Here is a 20,491-nt window from a genome sequence, read left to right on the forward strand (position 1 = left end):
CTCGCCCGCGCCGGGCTCGGCCTTCGGGGCGCTCCGGAGCGCAGCCCCGCGCCGGGGGCGGAGCAGAGGGCCGGCCCGGGCCCAGGGCGCGAGTTAAGCGGCCGCCCCCGGCGTCTGCAGAGCGCGGAGAGTCGCGGTGGCCGGCGGAACGCGAGCGCTCGGAAGGCGGCCCCCACGGGCGGCGGTGAGCGCAGCCCGGGCCCGGTGCGCGTGGGCTGGGTGGAGAGAGCGGGCTCGGCGTGCGGGCCTCGGCGTGCGGGCACCGCGTGACCTTTCCCGGCGGCGCCGATCGGACGCGAGTAGGGAGCGGGGGGCGCTGCCCACATGCCCCAGGGACCCCTCGGGTGCACCTTGCACGCGCGCCGCTCTCCCCAGCGTCCTTTCTGGCAGCGATCACCCCACTGGGATCGTGCTGTCCCATTCCTTGGCCCCCCTCGTGGCGTCCTTTGACCTCCGGGCTCCGCGCAGTTGGAGCCGAGCACAGCGGGTGGCGAGGAGCGGATGAATGGGGAGACTCCTGCAGGTTGCAGCTTAAAGGCAGAGGCTCAAAGTTAGTCGCAAGTAGGCTTCTTAACATTGCCTGGACCCAGCGAGCATCCCCGAGGCCCTCCGAGGAGTCAGCAGGTTAGGTGACTGGACTGGTTTGCAGACTGGATGGATGGAGTTCAGAGGACAAACTTAGTTTGCAGCCGGAATCTTACAGGAGCCGGCAGCCCAACTATCGGGGCCCCTACGAAGGGTAATTTTTAAGTGCAGAGCCAGGAGTAATCCCTGAGCATTGCCAGGTGTAGAAGTAGAAAGCCTGTCTCAAATACAAACAGTGGGGGAGGTAGGGAGGTGGGAGATTTGGGGCATTGGTGATGGGAATGTTGCATTGGTGAAGGGGGCTGCACTTTATACAACTACAATCATGTTTGTAGTCAAATTGTATAAATAAAGATTAAATAAAAGAGTAAAATCTCTTTAAGTGTTTAATATTAAAAAAAAGAAAAAAGTAATGGATTTCAGCCTTGGTATTTTCAGTGAAAGAAAGAAAAATACTTTTTTTATAGTGAAATTGTAAGAATGAGATTAGCCCATTGACTGGACTGTGTGTTGCTATTAATGCTTTGTTAATTTTGAACATTGATTACATGATTAATGGCATTTGGTCTTCTTGTCTATTGGTAGCGTTCTCCCCTTGGCTTTGCCCTTGGGAGAAGTGAACTTCCCCAGGGAAGCAGCCGGAATGTCTATTGTCTCACTACAGATGCAGGTTTTTTTTTTTTTTTTTTATTAGAAAGTCCACAAATTATAGTTAACCATAGGAGATGTCCCTTCAGTGTTCCGAGTATGGTTGCCATGGCTGTTTTCTATCCTAGTGAAAAGTACTAAGGATTTGATGTTTTGATTTCAGCTTCTCTTAAAGAGGCTGGTAACTTGGTTGCAATCTGCCTTGCCTCTCCTTCATTGCAAGGAGATCTGTCTACCCTTTTAGGCACTGTGATTTATGAAAGGAAAAAAGGAAAAGGAAAAAGTGCCGGCCAAAGGTAGGCTGGGGGACTGAAGGGAACCTGAAGATATGGGTGGAGGGAAGTGGACACTGTTTGAAGGGGTGGTGGAACATTGTAGCCTTGAAACCCAATAATGAATAATTTTGTAATTTTGTAGTTCACTGTGATTAAATTAAAAAATTATTTTAAGGAGATAACCACACCAAAAGGAACCACGTGTCAAAGATGACACTGGCTCTGCCCTGTTTGTGAGGCTCATACTTGCCTCAGCTTTTCTTCTAAAAATTAGGAGGTGGCTATTTTTGTCTTGTTTCTTTCAGCCAGGCTGGAATTCTCTGGAATTAAGTTTTTTTTTTTTTTTTTTTTTTTTTTTGGTTTTTGGGCCACACCCTGTGAGGCTCAGGGGTTACTCCTGGCTATGCGCTCAGAAGTTGCTCCTGGCTTCTTGGGGGACCATATGGGACGCCGGGGGATCGAACCGCGGTCCGTCCTAGGTTAGCGCAGGCAAGGCAGGCACCTTACCTCCAGCGCCACCGCCCGGCCCCTGGAATTAAGTTTTTATTGGTAGACATAGAGGGCGACCAGGAGTGATCCCTAAACAGAGCCAAGAATAAGTCCTGCAAAGGAAAAGAAAACAAAAGAAAAGAGAATGAAAGGTAGGGAGAAAGAAAAATCTGTCTTGTTTCGGGGCCACACCTGGCAATGCTCAAGACTTAATCTTGGCTCTGCACTCAGAAATCACTCCTGGCAGGCTCCAGGGACTGTTTGGATGTCAGGGATCCAACCCTGGGCCGCTTGCCAGGCAAACTCTCTACCTGTTATACTATCACTGCCCTTGGTAGGCACAGTTCTAAAAGCAACCTTGAGTCCAAACCCCTCTGTCCTCCCGCTGGCTATCTGACCATGGATGAGCATTTGTCCTCTGGCCTCAGTTTCCATCTGGACAAGGAAGGGAGTGAATTAGGAGCCAGAATCATTCTCTAGAGAGCACATGGCCACGGTTTCTCCAGCTTAGCTTTGAGCTGCATTGCCAAGAACTGCATAACTCAAGAACCTAAAATTTGGGGCACGAGAGATAGCATGGAGGTAGGGCATTTGCCTTGCATGCAGAAGGACGGTGGATCCCTTATGGTCCCCTGAGCCTACCAGGAGCGATTTCTGAGCCAGGAGTAATAACCCCTGAGCGCTGCTGGGTGTGAACCAAAAACAAAGAACCTAAAATTTGTGAGTAGTAAATTTCATTTCTTTTTCTTTTCTCCTTTTTCTTTTCCCCTTTTGTTTCCTTCTCCTCTCTTTTCTTTCCTGTGCAGGACTTATTCTTGGCTCTGTGTTCAGGGATCACTTCTGGCAGTTCTCTGGGGATCATATGTCAGGGATTGAACAATTGCAATGCCAATGCCTTACTCTGCATTATTTCTTCAATCCCTGAGTTCTTTCAAGTCTTGTGCTTGTGTTCGTGGTGCTAGTTTTAAAGTCTTTTTGTAGAGAAATAAAGAATAATGGTGTCTGCTCAATGGTGAAATGCTTTGACTGGTTACAAAACCAAATTATTTTCTGCTGATGTCTAGGATGGCCATTGACATTTATCTCTTACCTAGTGATGGAGAGAGTGAGAGGAGAACAGACAATGATTATTTCTGTGTAATAAGGGATGAAACAGAAACTACCCATCTGGCTGAAAATCATCAAGAGTTAGTTGCTGAATTAATCTAGTCTTCTATGTTAAAAGTTACCTTTTTCTTCCTATGTCTATTTATAAGTTTATGCCTTTGCCATAGTTGCTTTTTTGTATAACGATAGAGAAGTAAATGTTAGTTTTCTCATAATTACTCAGGTTTCTGTCTTAATGTATTGAATTAAGATTTCCAGGAGCAACTCCTAGTCATTTGAATGTATAACAAATGCCTTGAGTTTTATCAAGTAAAGTTGGGGGTGCATGAACCCAGTTGCTTCTTCAGATGTGGTTGGTCTCTAGGCCTTAGCTCATCTGGGAGCAGACTAAGAAGTTACAGCCTGGTTGGTCCCACCAAGGCCAACCATAGAATCTGCATTCAAAAATATTTATTTACTTGGGGGCTGCACTTGGTGTATTCTAGAGTTAGTACTGGCTTTGAGCTTGGGGTTGGCTTCCAGCAGTGTCTGGAGGGTCAACCACATAACATTTGGGATCAAGTTGGAGAAGGCTGCAAGCAATTGTAGTGTCAAAATTCTGATTGATCTCTCTGGCATTTTAACCTTGGAATTGGCATTTTAACAAGGTTCCTGCTTAAGTCTTCCAAGGCACAGGGCTTGAGGGACTATGTGGTGCTGGTCATCAAACATAGGGTTTGGGGAATGCAAAGCTTCCCATGAGCCTCGAAAGCCATTTCCCCCTGAGAAATGCTCTGTATGTATTCTAAGTGCATGTCTATAATAAAACACGTGGTTAGTTGTAGTTGTCTTTGTATTATAACACTTTTTTGAGAGCGCATCAAATGTTTATTATACAAAATATAGTTTAAAAATTAGGTGTCATGCTTTACAGTAATTTTTTTGTTTGTTTGTTTTTGGGCCATGCCCGGTGACACTCAGGGATTACTCCTGGCTATGCGCTCAGAAATTGCTCCTGGCTTGGAGGACCATATGGGATGCTGGGAAGATCGAACCACCCTAGGTTAGCACATGTAAGGCAGACGCCTTACAGCTTGTGCCACCACTCTGGCTCCTATAGTACTGGCAGTGGTCCTCAAACTATGGCCCGCGGGCCACATATTGTATTTGTATCTGTTTTGTTTCTTCATTGCAAAATAAGATATATGCAGTGTGCATAAGAATTCATTCATAAGTTTTGTTTTTACTATTGTCAGACCCTCCAATGGTCTGAGGGACAGTGAACTGGGCCCCTGTTTAAAAAGTTTGAGGACCCCTGATATAGGGTTTTGTGTATATAGTGTTCAAACCCCACATCCCTCCATCAGAATGTCATTCCTCACCATCATCCCATCCTGCCCTGCCCTGCCACCATAATAAGCTCAGTTCAGTAGTTCTGCAAAGGTTCTACTAGCACTATTTATGATATCCCAAACCTGGAAGTAACCTAAGTGAAATAATCTGTTCAAAAACTGATGAGTGGCCAAGAAGCTGGTATATATACATGGTGAACTACTACTTAGCTATAAAAAAAGAGAAAACTGAAGAAATAGCTGACTGTGGGGACTGCTAGGTGAAGTGCTGACTGCTTCACCTGCAGAGTCTCCGCCCTGCTGTGCTTCTTCTGAGGAAGCTGAGAACCTAAAGAGAACCCTGTCCTGTGCTCCTCTGTCTTTCCTGAATCCTTCAAGCTCTCCTCAGAGCCATGGGAAGCGAAACCCCCAAAAACTGCATTCTGAAGCTACCCAGCGAGCAAGTGAGTGAGTAAGAAATGGCTGACTGTGGGGACTGCCAGGTGAAGTGCTGATTGCTTCACCTGCGGAGTCTCCACCCTGCTATGCTTCTTCTGAGGAAACTGAGAACCCCAAGGGAGCCCTGTCCTGTGCTTCTCTGTCTTTCCTGAATCCTTGAAGCTCTCCTCAGAGCCCTGGGAAGCAAACCCCAAAAAAACTGCATTTTGAGGCTACCCAGCGAGCAAGTGAGTGAGTACGAAATGGCTGACTTTACAAGCCCAGAAAGGGGAAGCCGCTGAACTCTGCTGGAACTCAGATGCCAGCACCCCTATTTGCCTGTCTTCTGTGCTGTGCACAATTTTTGGCCTGATTTCATCCTGTGTGTGGCTCATCTGCAGACGGCTTGCCTTCCCTGGAGCCTTCCCTGAAGGTGAGCTTACATGCCAAGAAAGGGGAAGCTGCTGAACTCTGCTGGAACTCAGATGCCAGCACCCCTATCTGCCTGTCTTCTGTGCTGTGCTTCGGCCTGATTTCATCCTGTGTGTGGCCCATCTGTGGATGGCTCGCCTTCCCTGGAGGTGAGTTTAGAAGCCCAGAAAGGGTGGAGCCAGAGGAGTACAGCTGCTCTGCTTCACTTCCCGGCCATGCACATTGTTTAGCCAATGAATACAACCACAACACGTAGAAAAACCCAAAATACAAGTGTGACAATGGGGAAACAACACAGACCAGTGCCAGACATAGAGAATGACGATGGCAACTCTGATGACTTGAACATGACAAACCAACTAGTCAGTCTCTTAGATAAGGAATTTAGAATCGCAATATGGAAGATGTTCAAAGAACTCAAATAAAGTATAGAAGAGAACACTAAATAGAATCAAGAGAATATGAAGATAGAAATCAGAAAACTGCAAACTGAAATTTCAGGTCAAATAATAGGTCTGAAAAAATTAGTAGATGAATTGAAGAAAAACATGGTTGAGCTTACCCACGGGTTAACAGCAGCTGAGAATAGGATTAGTACACTGGAAGATGAGATGAATAACAATTCCATACAGCAGAAGAAATTGGAAAAAAGCCTTAAAGCAAACAATCAAACAATGGGAAAATTACTCAAAGAATGGGAACAGATGAAAATAGAAGTCTATGATAAACTCAACAGAAACAACTTAAGAATCATTGGCGTCCCAGAGACCCAGGATGAAAATATCCAGGAAGAATCAACGGTCAAGAACATTATTAAAGAGAAACTACCTGAGCTAATGAATACATGCGATCAAATTCTGCATGCCAGAAGAGTACCAACTAAAAGAGACCCCAGAAAAAACACCCCAAGACACATCTTTTTTTGTTTTTGTTTTTGTTTTTGGGCCACACCCGTTTGACGCTCAGGGGTTACTCCTGGCTATGTGCTCAGAAATCGCCCCTGGCTTGGGGGGACCATATGGGACGCCGGGGGATCGAACTGCGGTCCATTCCTTGGCTAGCGCTTGTAAGGCAGACACCTTACCTCTAGCGCCACCTTCCCGGCCCCCCAAGACACATCTTAGTCACAATGACAAATCCCACAGATAGAGACAGAATTCTGAAAGCAGCAAGATCGAAAAGAGAAATTACATTCAAGGGAACATCCTTGAGATTTACTGCAGACCTGTCACCAGAAACACTCAAGGCCAGAAGGCAGTGGTGGGACATAGTGACAAAACTCAATGAAATAAATGCTTTGCCTAGAATACTGCACCCAGCAAAACTCACTTTCAGGTTTGATGGAAGAATACATGGTTTCACAGGCAAACAACAGCTCAGAAACTTTAGAGACTCAAAACCATTCTTTTTTTTTGTTTTTTTGGGCCACACCCAGCGGTGCTCCAGGGTGACTCCTGACTGTCTGCTCAGAAATAGCTCCTGGCAGGCAATGAGGACCATATGGATTCGAACCAACCACCTTTGGTCCTGGATCGGATGCTTGCAAGGCAAACACCACTGTGCTATCTCTCTGGGCCCTCAAAACCATTCTTAAAAGAAAAACTGAATGGCCTACTTTAAGACAAGACTGACCAACAGACACACCAAACTTCAATAGAAAGATGGCACCAACTCCCAGGACAATTCTTTCTCTCAATGTCAATGGACTAAATGCACCAGTTTAGAGACACAGAGTGGCTAAATGGATCAAAAACTCAATCCAACCTTCTGCTGCCTACAAGAAATGCAACTGAATAGTCAGAACAAACATAGACTCAAAATAAAAGGCTGGAGGCAAATCATCCAAACAAACAACACCCATAAAAAAGCTGGGGTGGCCATACTAATATCAGATGATGCAAACTTTATACTTAGGAAAGTTGTAAGGGATAAAGATGGACATTTTGTAGTAATCAAGGGATACGTACAGCAGGAAGAAATCACTCTCTTAAACATATGCACCAAATGAGGGGCCAGCAAAATATTTAATAAAATTGTTGACAAATCTGAAAAAATAATATCAATAACAACAGAATAATTGTGGGAGACCTCAACATGACATTGTCAACACTTGACAGGTCAACCAGACTGAAACCCAACAAGAATATACTAGAGCTGAACAGAGAAATGGAAGAAAGAGGCCTAGTAGATATATACAGGACACTCTACCCCCAGAAGCCCGTATACACATTCTTCTCTACTCTATATGGGACATTCTCCAGGATAGACTACATGCTAGCACATAAAACATACCTCCATAATATCAAGAGGACAGAAATTTTGTAGGCTACCTTTGCTGACCACAAGGCCCTGAAATTATATGCGAAATACAAAGGGACGCAGAAGAAAAATGTTAATACCTGGAAGTTAAACAGCCTAATGCTGAATAACCAGTGGGTCAGATATGAACTCAAAGAGGAAATCAAAACCTTCCTAGAAACAAATGACAATGGAGAGACAAACTATCAGAACCTATGGGACACAGCAAAAGCGGTACTGAGAGGAAAATTTATAGCTTTGGAAGCACACATCAGGAAAGAAGAAGGGGCATACCTGAATAGCTTAATGACGCAGCTCATAGAATTAGAAAGTACTCAACAAAAGGACCCAAAAATAGGGAGACAGAAGGAAATAACAAAGCTGAGAGCAGAAATCAATGAAGTGGAAACCTTAAAAACAATCCAAAAGATCAACAAAAGCAGAAGTTGGTTCTTTGAAAAAATAAACAAGAATGATAAACCACTGGCAAAACTAACAAAGAAAGAGAGAGAGAGAGTGAAACTTGATAACTTGTATTAGGAATGAAAAAGGAGAGATCACTACTGATATGGTAGAGATCCAAAGGGTAATCAGAAACTACTTTGAGAAACTCTATGCCACTAGAAATGAAAAGCTGGAAGAAATGGATAAATTTTTGGACTCTTATAATCTTCCATGGTTGAATAAAGAGGATGTACCATATCTAAACACACCCATAACTATTGAGGAAATTAAGACAATAATCAAATGTCTGCCCAAAAAACAAAAGTCCTGGCCCAGATGGATTTACTAATGAATTCTTTCAAACCTTTTAAGAGGAACTTCTACCAATCCTGGCAAGACTCTTTAATGAAATCGAAAAAACAGGAACACTTCCAAATAACTTTTATGAAGCCAACATCACCTTGATACCTAAACAAGACAGAGATGCTACCAAAAAAGAAAATTACAGACCAATATCGCTAATGAATACAGATGCAAAGATACTCAACAAAATCCTGGCAAATAGGATTCAATGCCTCATTAAGAACGATTAAGTAGGTTTCATCCCAGGAATGCAGGGCTGGTTTAACATCCATAATTCTATCAACATAATACACAACATCAACAACAAGAAAAATAGAAATCACATGATCATATCAATAGACACAGAGAAAGCATTTGATAAGGTCCAACACCCATTCTTAATTAAAACTCTCAGAAAGATGGGAATGGAAGGAACATTTCTCAATATAGTTAAGGCCATCTACCACAAGCCATCGGCAAATATTATCCTCAATTGAGAAAAAAAGAAAGCCTTCCCTCTAAATTCTGGCACAAGACAAGGCTGTCCTCTCTCACCACTCCTATTCAACATAGCACTGGAAGTACTCGCTATAGCGATTAGGCAAGAAAAAGATATCAAGGGAATCCAGATAGGAAAGGAAGAAGTCAAGCTCTCACTGTTTGCAGATGACATGATACTCTACTCTAACTAGAAAACCTTAAAAGCTTCTAGAAACAATAGACTCATATAGCAACGTGGCAGGCTACAAAATTAACACACAAAAATCAATGGCCTTTCTATACACAAATAGTAATAAGGAAGAAATGGACATTAAGAAAACAACCCCATTCACAATAGTGCCACACAAACTCAAATATCTTGGAATCAACTTGACTAAAAATGTGAAGGACCTATACAAACAAAATTATAAACCTTTGCTCCAAGAAATAAGAGAGGAATCGCGGAAATGAAAGCACATACCCTGCTCATGGATTGGCAGGATTAACATTATTAAAATGGCAATACTCTCCAAAGCATTGTACAGATTTAATGCGATCCCTCTAAAGATACCCATGACGTTCTTCAAAGATGTGGATCAGGCACTTTTGAAATTCATTTGGAATAATAAACATCCTAGAATAGGTAAGCAATTATTGGGAAAAAGAATATGGGAGAAATTACTTTCCCCAACTTTAAACTGTACTACAAAGCAATAGTTATCAAAACAGCATGGTATTGGAATAAAGACAGGCCCTCAGATCAGTGGAATATGCTTAAATACTCAGAAAATGTTCCCCAGACATACAATCACCTAATTTTTGATAAAGGAGCAAGAAATCCTAAATGGAGCAAAGAAAGCCTCTTCAACAAGTGGTGTTGGCACAACTGGCTAGCCACTTGCAAAAAATTGAACTTAGACTCCCAGATAAGATCATGTACGAAGGTTAAATGCAAATGGATGAAAGACCTCGATATCAGACCCGAAACCATAAGATATATAGAACAACACATAGGCAAAACACTCCAGGACATTGAGACTACAGGCATCTTCAAGGAGGAAACTGCACTCTCCAAGCAAGTGAAAGCAGAGATTAACAGATGGGGTTATATTAAGCTGAGAAGCTTCTGCACTTTAAAAGAAATAGCGCCCAGAATACAAGAGCCCCCCACTGAGTTGGGGAAACTATTCACCCAATACCCATCAGATAAGGGGCTAATCTCCAAAATATACAAGGCACTGACAGAAATTTACAAGAAAATAACATCTAATCCGATCAAAAAATGGGGAGAAAAAAATGGACAGACACTTTGACAAAGAAGAAATACAAATGGCCAAAAGACACATGAAAAAAATGCTCCACATCTCTAATCATCAGGGAGATGCAAATCAAAACAATGATGAGGTATCACCTCACAGCACAGAGATTGGCACACATCACAAAGAATGAGAACAAGCAGTGTTGGCGGGGATGTGGAGAGAAAGGAACTCTTATCCACTGCTGGTGGGATGCCGCCTAGTCCAACCTCTATGGAAAGTGATATGGAAATTCCTCCAAAAACTGGAAATCGAGCTCCCATATGACCCAGCTATACCACTCCTAGGAATATACTCTAGGAACACAAAAATAAAATACAAAAATCCCTTCCTTACACCTATATTCATTGCAGCACTATTTACCATATCAAAACTCTGGAAACAGCCAAGATACCCTTCAACAGATGAATGGCTAAAGAAACTGTGGTATGGGCTCGGAGAGATAGCACAGCGGCCTTTGCCTTGCAAGCAGCCAATCCAGGACCAAAGGTGGTTGGTTCGAATTCCGGTGTCCCATATGGTTCCCCGTGCCTGCCAGGAGCTATTCTGAGCAGACAGCCAGGACTAACCCCTGAGTATCGCCGATTGTGGCCCAAAAACCAGAAAAAAAAAGAAACTGTGGTACATATACACAATGGAATATTATGCAGCTGTCAGAAGAGATGAAGTCATGAAGTTTTCTTATACATGAATGTACATGGAATCTATTATGCTGAGTGAAATAAGTCAGAGAGAGAGAAAGACACAGAATGGTCTCACTCATCTATGGGTTTTAAGAAAAATGAAAGACATTCTTGCTTTCATAATAATAATAATAATAATAATAATAATAATAATAATAACTTTCAGACACAAAAGAGAAAAGAGCTGGAAGTTATAGCTCACCTCATGAAGCTCACCACAAACAGGGATGAGTTTAGTTAGAGAAATAACTACGTTTTGAACTATCCTAATAATGAGAATGTATGAGGGAAATAGAAAGCCTGTCTAGAGTACAGGTGGGGATTAGGTTGGGAGGAGGTAAATTTGGGACATTGCTGATGGGAATGTTGCACTGGTGATGGGTGGTGTTCTTTACATGACTGAAACCCAAACACAATCATGTATGTAATCAAGGTGTTTAAATAAAAAAAATGAAAAAAAAATTAAAAAAAATTGCCTTCACATGAATGGAACTCAGCAGTGTCTTCGTGAGTGGAGTCAACCAGAGGAGTTGAATAGTTACAGAATTATCTTACTACTATTTCAACTACTACTACTACTACTACAACTACTACTTCTACTACTACTATTACTACTACTACTACTACTACTACTGCTGCTGCTGCTGCTGCTGCTTCTGCTACTACTACTATTTCTACTACCTCTACCCACCATCATCATTACCACCATCACCACTTACCACCACTACCACTACTATCACAGTTTTGGGACACCACTCAGAGTTACTCCTGGCTATGTACCCAGGAATCAGTCCTGGTAGTGCTCAGGGGACCATATGAGATGCTAGGAATTGAATCCAGGTCAGTTGCATGCAAAGCAAAGAACCAGAAGGGTGAAGGGCTCCCACTGGTCGCCTTGATTTAGGTGGTCAGGGTTTTGAGGCCTTTTATGGAGAAGTGGTTGGTGGTGCAAAGGAATAATGCTATGTCATGCTAAGCTGCTCGGATGTACAGAGCCTTCTTTGTGGATTTGAGTTCTGGGCTTCCAGAAGCTCAGGGCCATTTATTGGGCTGTTGGCTTCAAGTAAAAGGGGCTGCAGAGACTGACTGATGGTGAATGCTTACTTCCTGCCAGGGATATGAGGTGCCTGACATAAGCTGCAGTGAGTTGCTTTCGCCAGAGTCCAGCAGCAAAGTGGGAGAAGATGAAGAGCAATCCTGCCATCCAAGCTGCCATCGACCTCACTGCGGGTGCTGCAGGTAATCCCTTGAGAATATTCAGTCCTCCAAACAGGTGACCATAGTATCCTATAATTGCAAAGCCATAAGTATGCTTTCCCCTTAGAATGAATCTCCTTAACACAAAGGTACTGGGGTATTTTCTCTAGATGTGGAAGAAGGTTGCATAGTTCCCATTAGTAGAAAGACTTTTATGTTAAAATGCAGGTTGGAAGTATCCCAAGTGTAGACCTGGAAAAATAATTCAGTTCAGAGCTGGAGTCACTGGCCCAATGTCACATGACAGTGACTAGCAGGTCATGTGGATACCACGCCACCCCTTGGCAGTCTTCAGAGTCTTAGAGTACCAAAACAATAGTGCGCTATTTTTCCAGGAAATTCCATTTCTGTATTTCTGCTTGAGAAAAGAATCACTCCTATCATCAATGTCAGGGTGCATAGGATTTAGCCTTCTTTGCCACTGTGTTCCTGTTGCTTCTTCAATGACCAGGGACAGTGTACATTTAACTCCAGAGCACAGAAGAAATGGGAAACTTTGTTGTGGGCCATGGAATCCCAGACAGCAGTTCCATCCTAGATAGTAGAGCATATGGACAGTTCTTGGTCTTTTGGCCTCATTAGCCTCAAGATTGTAAAGTAGGTACTCTACTAGTGAGCTGTCACCAGCAATCCAAAAGTTTTGAGAGCAAGGGGAAGCTCTTGGGTTTGACAGGATTGTGGACTGGCCTGAACTGAAGTCCAATACCTAAAAGAAGCTGAAGCCTCATTGGGTAGGGTGGGTACTCCCAGAATGCTTCCAGAGAGTGCTTCTGAAGTCTGGAAGAAGCTCAGTGCCCTAACTCAATTGCTGGGCAGATGTGAGGACAAGCATTTCAGTGCCAGTGGGGCCCATGTGTCAAGGTGAACTCAACAGCTGGATGGTAAGAGGGGACCAGAAAGAGGCATTAACGGGTCTGATATCTTCAGCCTGAAGAACAATAAAACAAACAGGAAACTCACATTAGCTCAGCCTGCCATTCTCCAGATTCCTGTGGTCCCTTAGTGCTGGGCGAATTCTACAATATGGATCTTTGCAGATAGAAACCCTGGTCTCTTTGGTCTAGCACGGATTCCTTTTTTGTTTGTTTATTTTTTCTTTGGACCACACCCAGCTGTTCTCAGGGTTTATTCTTGGCTTTGTGCTCAAGGATCACTTCTAGAGGACTTGTGGGGCCATATGGGGTGCCAGGAATTCAACTAGGGTTGAGTGAATATAAGGCAAGTACCTAACCACTGTATTATCTCGATCCCTGTGTTAATTTTTTTTGGGGATATGTGGCCAACTTGGGTTACTCCTGGCTCTACACTCAGAAATCATTTGTGGCAGTGCTCAGAGGACCATATGGTACTAGGAATCAAACCCAGGTCAATTGCATGTAAGGCTAACACTTACCCATTGTATTATCTCTATTGGCCTCTTGTACTGATTCCTAATGTATCTTTGTTAGATCTGTACTTTTGGTTATAAAGGGCATGTTAGGCAGTGCTGAGGGGCTACTCTCAGCTCTATATTTATGATCTCAGAGGACCATATAGTTTTGGTGATCAATCCAGGCCTCCCGCATTCAAAGTGTGTGCTTTGCCCTTTGAGCCATCTTTCTAGTCCTGCACTGATTCTTACAGTGGGCTGCAGCTTCCCAGAGTGAAGAGGTCAGAGATTGGGCTGCTCACTGTCTTCTTGTCTAGTGGGACATCCTGTACAAGTGTGGTCACTTGGCCACCTTCTGTTGTCCTGCCATTCTCTTGATTTAGATAAGAACAAAGCATGTTCCCTTGAACCAAATGTTGAGGCAGGTTAGAGCCAGCATATTACAGATGCTGATAAGAAGTATAGGGCAGGAGACTGGCTGCTAGCTTACAGGCCTCAGGGAGTGTCTTGCTCCATAGTAGGAGAAACAGAGTTTCTTGGATCTGTCCCAATAGACTCTTGCGAGGGGATTGGATTTTAACCCGCTGGTTTCTGGTTGTGGCTCAACAGACCAGTGAGACTTCTGCCTTTTGCTGTGCTGGCTGCCTGTGTGTGCTTAGATTAGTGTCTACAATAGGTAGACTGTTAATCGTGTGAGGCATCCCAGCTCAGTGGTCTAAATTTCAAACAATTACAAATCATTGAGTCCTTAAAAATTTTCCCAGGGTCATTGAATGGATATTTGAGAATTTGATGGGTATTAAGTTCTCTGTAGTTCATGCTGATGTTCAGCATAGTCACACCTGCTAGGGAGTGAAGCAAGAGGGAAGAAAGAGGGGAAATGTGGTCTCTGTGTAGAGAAGGACACAGAAAGTGAGTGGGTCTCAATGAAGGAAGCAAAAATTCATTAATTTCCCATCTTTTCTACCATGATAGGTTACCAATTTTATAGTCTCCGATGGATGGCTTAACTGTTCAGGATGATTGAGTTAAATTATGAGAGACTTCAAGCTAAATTACTGTTTCAACATCATCATTATTTGGTTTTGGAGCCATACTCCCCTGTGCTCAGACTTACTCCTGGCTCTATGCCCAGGTACCATACCTGGCAGTACTCCAGGAACCATCTGGGTACCATGGATTGAACTTAAATGGCCACATGCAGGGAAAGTTCCATAATCCTTGTACTAGCTCTCTGTGCTAGTACACTTTTGTGTACTAAAAACAGCACTTTTTTGTGCTTTTAATGAAATACCTTATTCAGCTTCTCTACATCCAAATTATGTGCCTATTAAAAAGTTTGACAGTCATCTCTAGAAATAATTACGTTTTTGATAAAATGAAGAACTTATTTTATTCCAGCCCAGCAGTAACTGGGAGAGATAAAATATCATTGTTATTCTAGTTCCTACTTACTAAATTGTATCCCACATATTCAGAATTGTGGTCAATTTGTAGGACAACTGAGAAGAGTCTTTATTCTTTCAAAAGAAAAGATGGTATTTTTGGGATTTCAGAGCTCACACTTGTGATTGCAAAGAGATCAGTTTTCAGACTTTTGTTTTAGTTTTTGGGCCACATCTGGCAGTACACAGGGGTTATTCTTGTATTTGCACTCAGAGATCACTCCTGGCAAACTCGAGGGACCATATGGGATGCTGGGGATCAAACCTGGGTCCATCCTGGGTCACCCTGTGTAAGGCAAATACCACTGTGCTATCGCTCCAGATCTAGTTTTCAGACTTTTTGAAAATATTTGTTTATCTGCCAGGAATTAATTGAAAGTCATTCTATTTTGGGTACTCCCACGTAGTACTTAGGAGATCTTTGGGGTCCCACAGATGATCCTCAGTCAACCAGGGTTGGTAGTTTAACACAATCAGCTGAGATTGTAATGTTTCCGAACCCTATGTTTTTGAGGATACCTATGTCACCTGTGGTTTTGGTGGCCCCAGGACCATATATAGAGGTAGTTATCAGCCTGTAGGGCTTTACCCAATGATGATCAGAAGACTGTGTGGTGCCAGGAATCAAATCTAGTTCAAGTACATACTAGTCGTTCGTACACCTTAACTATTATACTGCTTCCTAGCACTATAAAGTTTAGTTTTTCTCTTTATTGGGGAGAGGGCTGTCACTTTGCCTATGCTCAGGAACTTATCCTGGCAGTTCTTGGGAAACCATGTGGTGTCAGGAGATCAAAACCAGGCCTTCTGTAAACAAAGGCTGTGTTCAGTCTATTGAGTGCTCTCTAGCCCTAGTTTTTTTTTTTTTTTCTTTTCTTTTTGTCTATGCCTAATGATGCTGAGGGGTTACTCCTGACCTCTAACGAGTCACTCCTGGGAGACCAGGGCACCATAAGGGATGTCAGGGATTAAATCCAGTCAACTGCAGACAAGGCAAGCACCCTACCCATTCTACTATCTTTCTGGCCCCTCTAGCACTAGATTTTTGGGGGAGGATTAATTCTGCCTCTGTGACTGTTCATCAGTTACTCTGGGTGGGTTTATATAGATGTCAGGGATTGAACTCTGGTTAATTGTGTACAAATACTATCTCCCTGGCCTTTCCAGTTTTTGTTTGGTTTGGTTTGGTTTTGGGGCACACCCAGTGGTGCTCAGGTGCTACTTTTGGCTCTGTACTCAAAAGTAACTTCTGGCAGCCTCAGGGGACCACATAAGATGCTGGAGATTGAACCTAAGTTGGCCACATTCAAGGCAAACGCTCTATTCTATCACTCCAGCCCCAGCCTAATTTTTTTTAATATCTTTATTTAAACATCTTGATTACAAATATGATTGTGATTAGATTTCAGTCATGTAAAGAACACCCCCTCACCAATGCAACATTCCCACCACCAATGTCCCAAATCTCCCTCCATCCCACCCCACCCCCACCTGTACTCTAGACAGGCTTTCCAGTTCCCTCATTCATTCACATGATTATGGTAGTTCTCTGTGTAGTTATTTATATAACTGCACTTACCACTCTTTGTGGTGAGCTTCTTGAAGCGAGCTGGAAGTTCCAGCCCTCCTCTCATTGTCTCTGAGGATTGTTGCAAAAGTGAGTATTATTTTTCTTAAAACCCATAGATGAGTGAGACTATTCTGCGTCTCTCTCTCCTTCTGACTTATTTCACTCAGCATGATAGATTCCATGTACAACCAGGTATAGGAAAATTTCATGACTTCATCTCTCCTGATGGCTGCATAATATTCCATTGTGTATATGTACCACAGTTTCTTTAGCCATTCATCAGTTGAAGGGCATCTTGTTTCCAGAGTCTGGCTATTGTGAATCGTGCTGCAATAAATATAGGTGGAGGAAGGGATTTTTGTATTGTATTCTTATGTTCCTAGGGTATATCCCTAGGAGTGGAATAGCTGGGTCAAATGGGAGCTCAATTTCCAGTTTTTGGAGGAATCTCCATATCACTTTCCATAGAGGTTGGACTAGGCGGCATTCCCACCAGCAGTGGATAAGAGTTCCTTTCTCTCCACATCCCAGCCAGCACTGATTGTTCTTATTCTTTGTGATGTGTGCCAATCTCTGTGGTGTGAGATGGTATCTTATCGTTGTTTTGATTTGCATCTACCTGATGATTAGTGATGAGGAGCATTTTTTCATGTACATTTTGGCCATTTGTATATATATATATATATTTTAATCAAAGTGTCTGTTCATTTCTTCTCCCCAATTTTTTGATGGGATTAGATGTTTTTTTTTTTCTTGTAAAGTTCAGTCAGTGCCCTGTGTATTTTGGAGATTAGCCCCTTATCTGATGGGTATTGGGTGAACAATTTCTCCCACACAGTGGGTGGCTCTTGTATCCTGGGCACTATTTCTTTTGAGGTGCAGAAGCTTCTCAGCTTAATGTATTCCCATCTGTTGATCTCTGCTTCCACTTGTTTGGAAAGTGCAGTTTCCTCCTTGAAGATTCCTTTAGTCTCAGTGTCATGGAGTGTTTTACCTATGTGTTGTTCTATATACCTTATGGTATCAGGTCTGATATTAAGGTCTTTAATTCATTTGGATTTGATCTTCGTACATGATGTTAACTGGGGGTCTATGTTTGCTTTTTTGCAAGTGGATAACCAGTCAGTTCTTCCAGCACCATTTGTTGAAGAGGTTTTCCCTGCTCCACTTAGGATTTCTTGCTTCTTTGTCAAAAATTAGGTGCTTGTATGTCTAAGGTCACCTGCCTACTGTTGCTGGGTGGCTGAGACTCCAGCAACAAGATCCCATCTGGTTTCAGGGGGCACGGCCTGCGTCCTGACTGGACAGCCCTTTGATACAATGAAGGTGAAGATGCAGACATTCCCCAACCTGTACCGTGGCCTCACTGACTGCTGCCTCAAGACCTACACCCAGGTGGGCTTCCGTGGCTTCTACAAGGGGACCAGTCCTGCGCTCATCGCCAACATCGCGGAGAACTCTGTCCTCTTCATGTGCTACGGCTTCTGCCAGCAGGTGGTGCGCAAACTCATCGGGCTGGACCAGCAGGCCAAGCTGAGGTGGGTGGGGGTCCACACTTTGTGTGTTCCAAACTACTTGCTTGGGGCTGGGAGATGGCTCAAAGGGCGGGAACGCAGTCTGTGCACATGGGAACCTCGCTTCAGTTCCATCCTGACACTCATGGTTGACCCCACTAGAACCTGGAGCACTACCCCAGCACTGTCAGATTGTTAAGTCCAGGAGAACGATGCGCCATTCAAAGACACCAAGACCACAGTCTCATGCAAAAACAGGGGGTTTATTTTCTATTACAAGCATGCAGGGGCTGTCTAGAATCCAGCATAAGCAAACCAGCCCTGAGCCTGAGCTTACAAGCTGTATATAGTATTTCAAACAATAGAAAGGTACAGTAGATTGATTTGCTTTAGGAAGTACATGACATCTGGCATTTGCTCAATCACATTTTTGCAAGGTGCAGGTGCAAGCTTACAGGGTTAACATGACCAGGTTAAAACCATGTAGGAACAGAAAGAAAGTTAAACTATAACTGGGTCTACACGTTCCCACAATTGTGAAGGGGGGTGAGTGATCAGGGCAGTCAGGAAACTCAGGGGAAACTTAAGTTCCCAGAATTGTGAAGGGGGGTAGGTGATCAGGGCAGTTAGCAAACTCAGGGGAAACTTTTCCTTTACATCCCCCCTTTTTCTTTTGTTTGATCTCTAATCCTAGAGATCTTGGGCTATTTGATTGAGTGCTTCACATTGCTGCCTAATAATCATAAGGTCCTAAGTCAGTAATAGCAGCAGGAGCACAAGCGGGCCTGTAATGGCAGACATTAGAGTTGTTAGCCAGGGGGACTATTTTTTTTTTTTTTTTTGGTTTTTGGGTCACACCAGCGATGCTCAGGGGTTACTCCTGGTTGTCTGCTCAGAAATCGCTCCTGGCAGGCACGGGGGACCATATGGGACACCGGGATTCGAACCAACCACCTTTGATCCTGGATTGGCTGCTTGCAAGGCAAACGCCACTGTGCTATCTCTCCGGGCCCAGGGGGACTACTTGAACCAGGACTGAAACCAATTGTCTTGAACCCGGGATTTTTGTTCCCTTTCGTTTAGCCTCTTTTAAGTCTGTCTATAGATGCCTGTATGACCCAGTGTAATCTGTATAATAACAACATTCTTCTTTTAGGGCCACGCATAGCCCACTTTCTTGTTCAAAGAGGAGATTTAACCCCCTTCTATTCTGGAGTACAACTTCTGACAGGGAAGTTAGCGAGTCTTTGAGAGCTCGAACTGAGGTTTTTATTTTTCTTAGGTCTTGCCTGACGGCTGTTTCAAGCTTACTGATTTGATCGGCCCCCCCCTTAATTTCAGCAGCTAACCCCATCCCTAGGATGACTGCCAGGGTGAGGGAAACCAGTTCTCGAGGGTAGAGCAGCTACTAAACCTTGCCTTAAAAGAATCAGAATTATAAGATAGCACTCTGGGTAGTTTCTGAATTAGCACACAATAATGGGAAGCCAGATTAAAAACTTCAAGGGCAATGCAAGGCATTTCTTTTTATGCCCCCTTTCTCAGCTGCTCTTCAAAAAGTGTGATTCACTACAAATCTGGTTATCACGATCCAGTCCCAACTGGAAGGGAGCTTCCAGTATGCCTGACTAGTGGTTTCACAGTCCCATGCTGTCATCTGGTACAGTAGGTGATCTTCATTTTGCCCTGGTCCAGGAAGTTGAGTCAGATGGATATGCAGGGGGGGTCCTTTGAGGTCACCAGATAGTCTGTCCAGGCCACTGACCACCCGAGCTGCGGGCTTCTGAGAAGTATCTGAAAAAGACTTATGAAGAGGTTTCCGGGGGGTTTCTCACTTGTTCTGTATCTAAGGTTTTTTACACCTAGTGTGTAACAATTAATGATAATACAAGTTAAACAACAGAAATCAAAAGCATCATAGCATTATTAACAAACAGCTCTAAATTATTTTTAGTTAGACTTATGCTTGCATTTATAATTTATGATCTGTTCCTGTACAATTAATGAGAATGCTTTCACACATAGGTTACTTTACTTTAATTATAAAAATTTTTTTTCTCCACTTAAACCCTGCACTTTACTAGATATTGAAAAAAATTTGGCTCCTTCCTTTGCATAAACACAATATTACTGGAGAAATCTTCATTTGGGGCACTTCCAATACTCACAGATAATTTTTGAGGATAGGGTGGGGACACAGCAGGTTTGTCACGTTACAGTCACTTAGGCCAGGCTGATGTAAGAACGAGTTGGTTCTCGGATGGCTGTTGTCTTCTCACCCACTGCAGGATTTTTCTAGAGGTAGCCTGTTCCACTCCTCTTCAGGGTTGGAAGAGACTCTGACCTCAAGTCCTTTCTTGAGACTAAGGGTGAGGGTGAGAGTGGCCATGGCCAGTTAGTGCAGGTTCAGAAATCTCCCGTTTCTTTCTTCAGGCCATTCATCTTGATGTCTTCCTGGTTTTGTTAGCCAGATGCTTAAAGGTGCTTGC

General features: G+C 43.4%; 1 protein-coding gene across 1 annotated transcript in view; it reads left to right on the plus strand.

Annotated features, from left to right (window-relative positions):
• Positions 1 to 75: 75 nt before the first annotated feature.
• Positions 76 to 20,491, plus strand: part of SLC25A15 (solute carrier family 25 member 15) — a 32,826-nt gene continuing 12,410 nt past the window's right edge. The window contains 3 exon segments of the mRNA XM_049778830.1: positions 76 to 184; positions 11,962 to 12,086; positions 17,768 to 18,026. Coding sequence (XP_049634787.1) covers positions 12,032 to 12,086; positions 17,768 to 18,026 — 314 coding nt within the window. The 5' untranslated portion in view covers positions 76 to 184; positions 11,962 to 12,031.

This window comes from Suncus etruscus, chromosome 8 (genome assembly GCF_024139225.1).
Source record: "Suncus etruscus isolate mSunEtr1 chromosome 8, mSunEtr1.pri.cur, whole genome shotgun sequence".
Lineage (NCBI taxonomy): Eukaryota > Metazoa > Chordata > Mammalia > Eulipotyphla > Soricidae > Suncus > Suncus etruscus.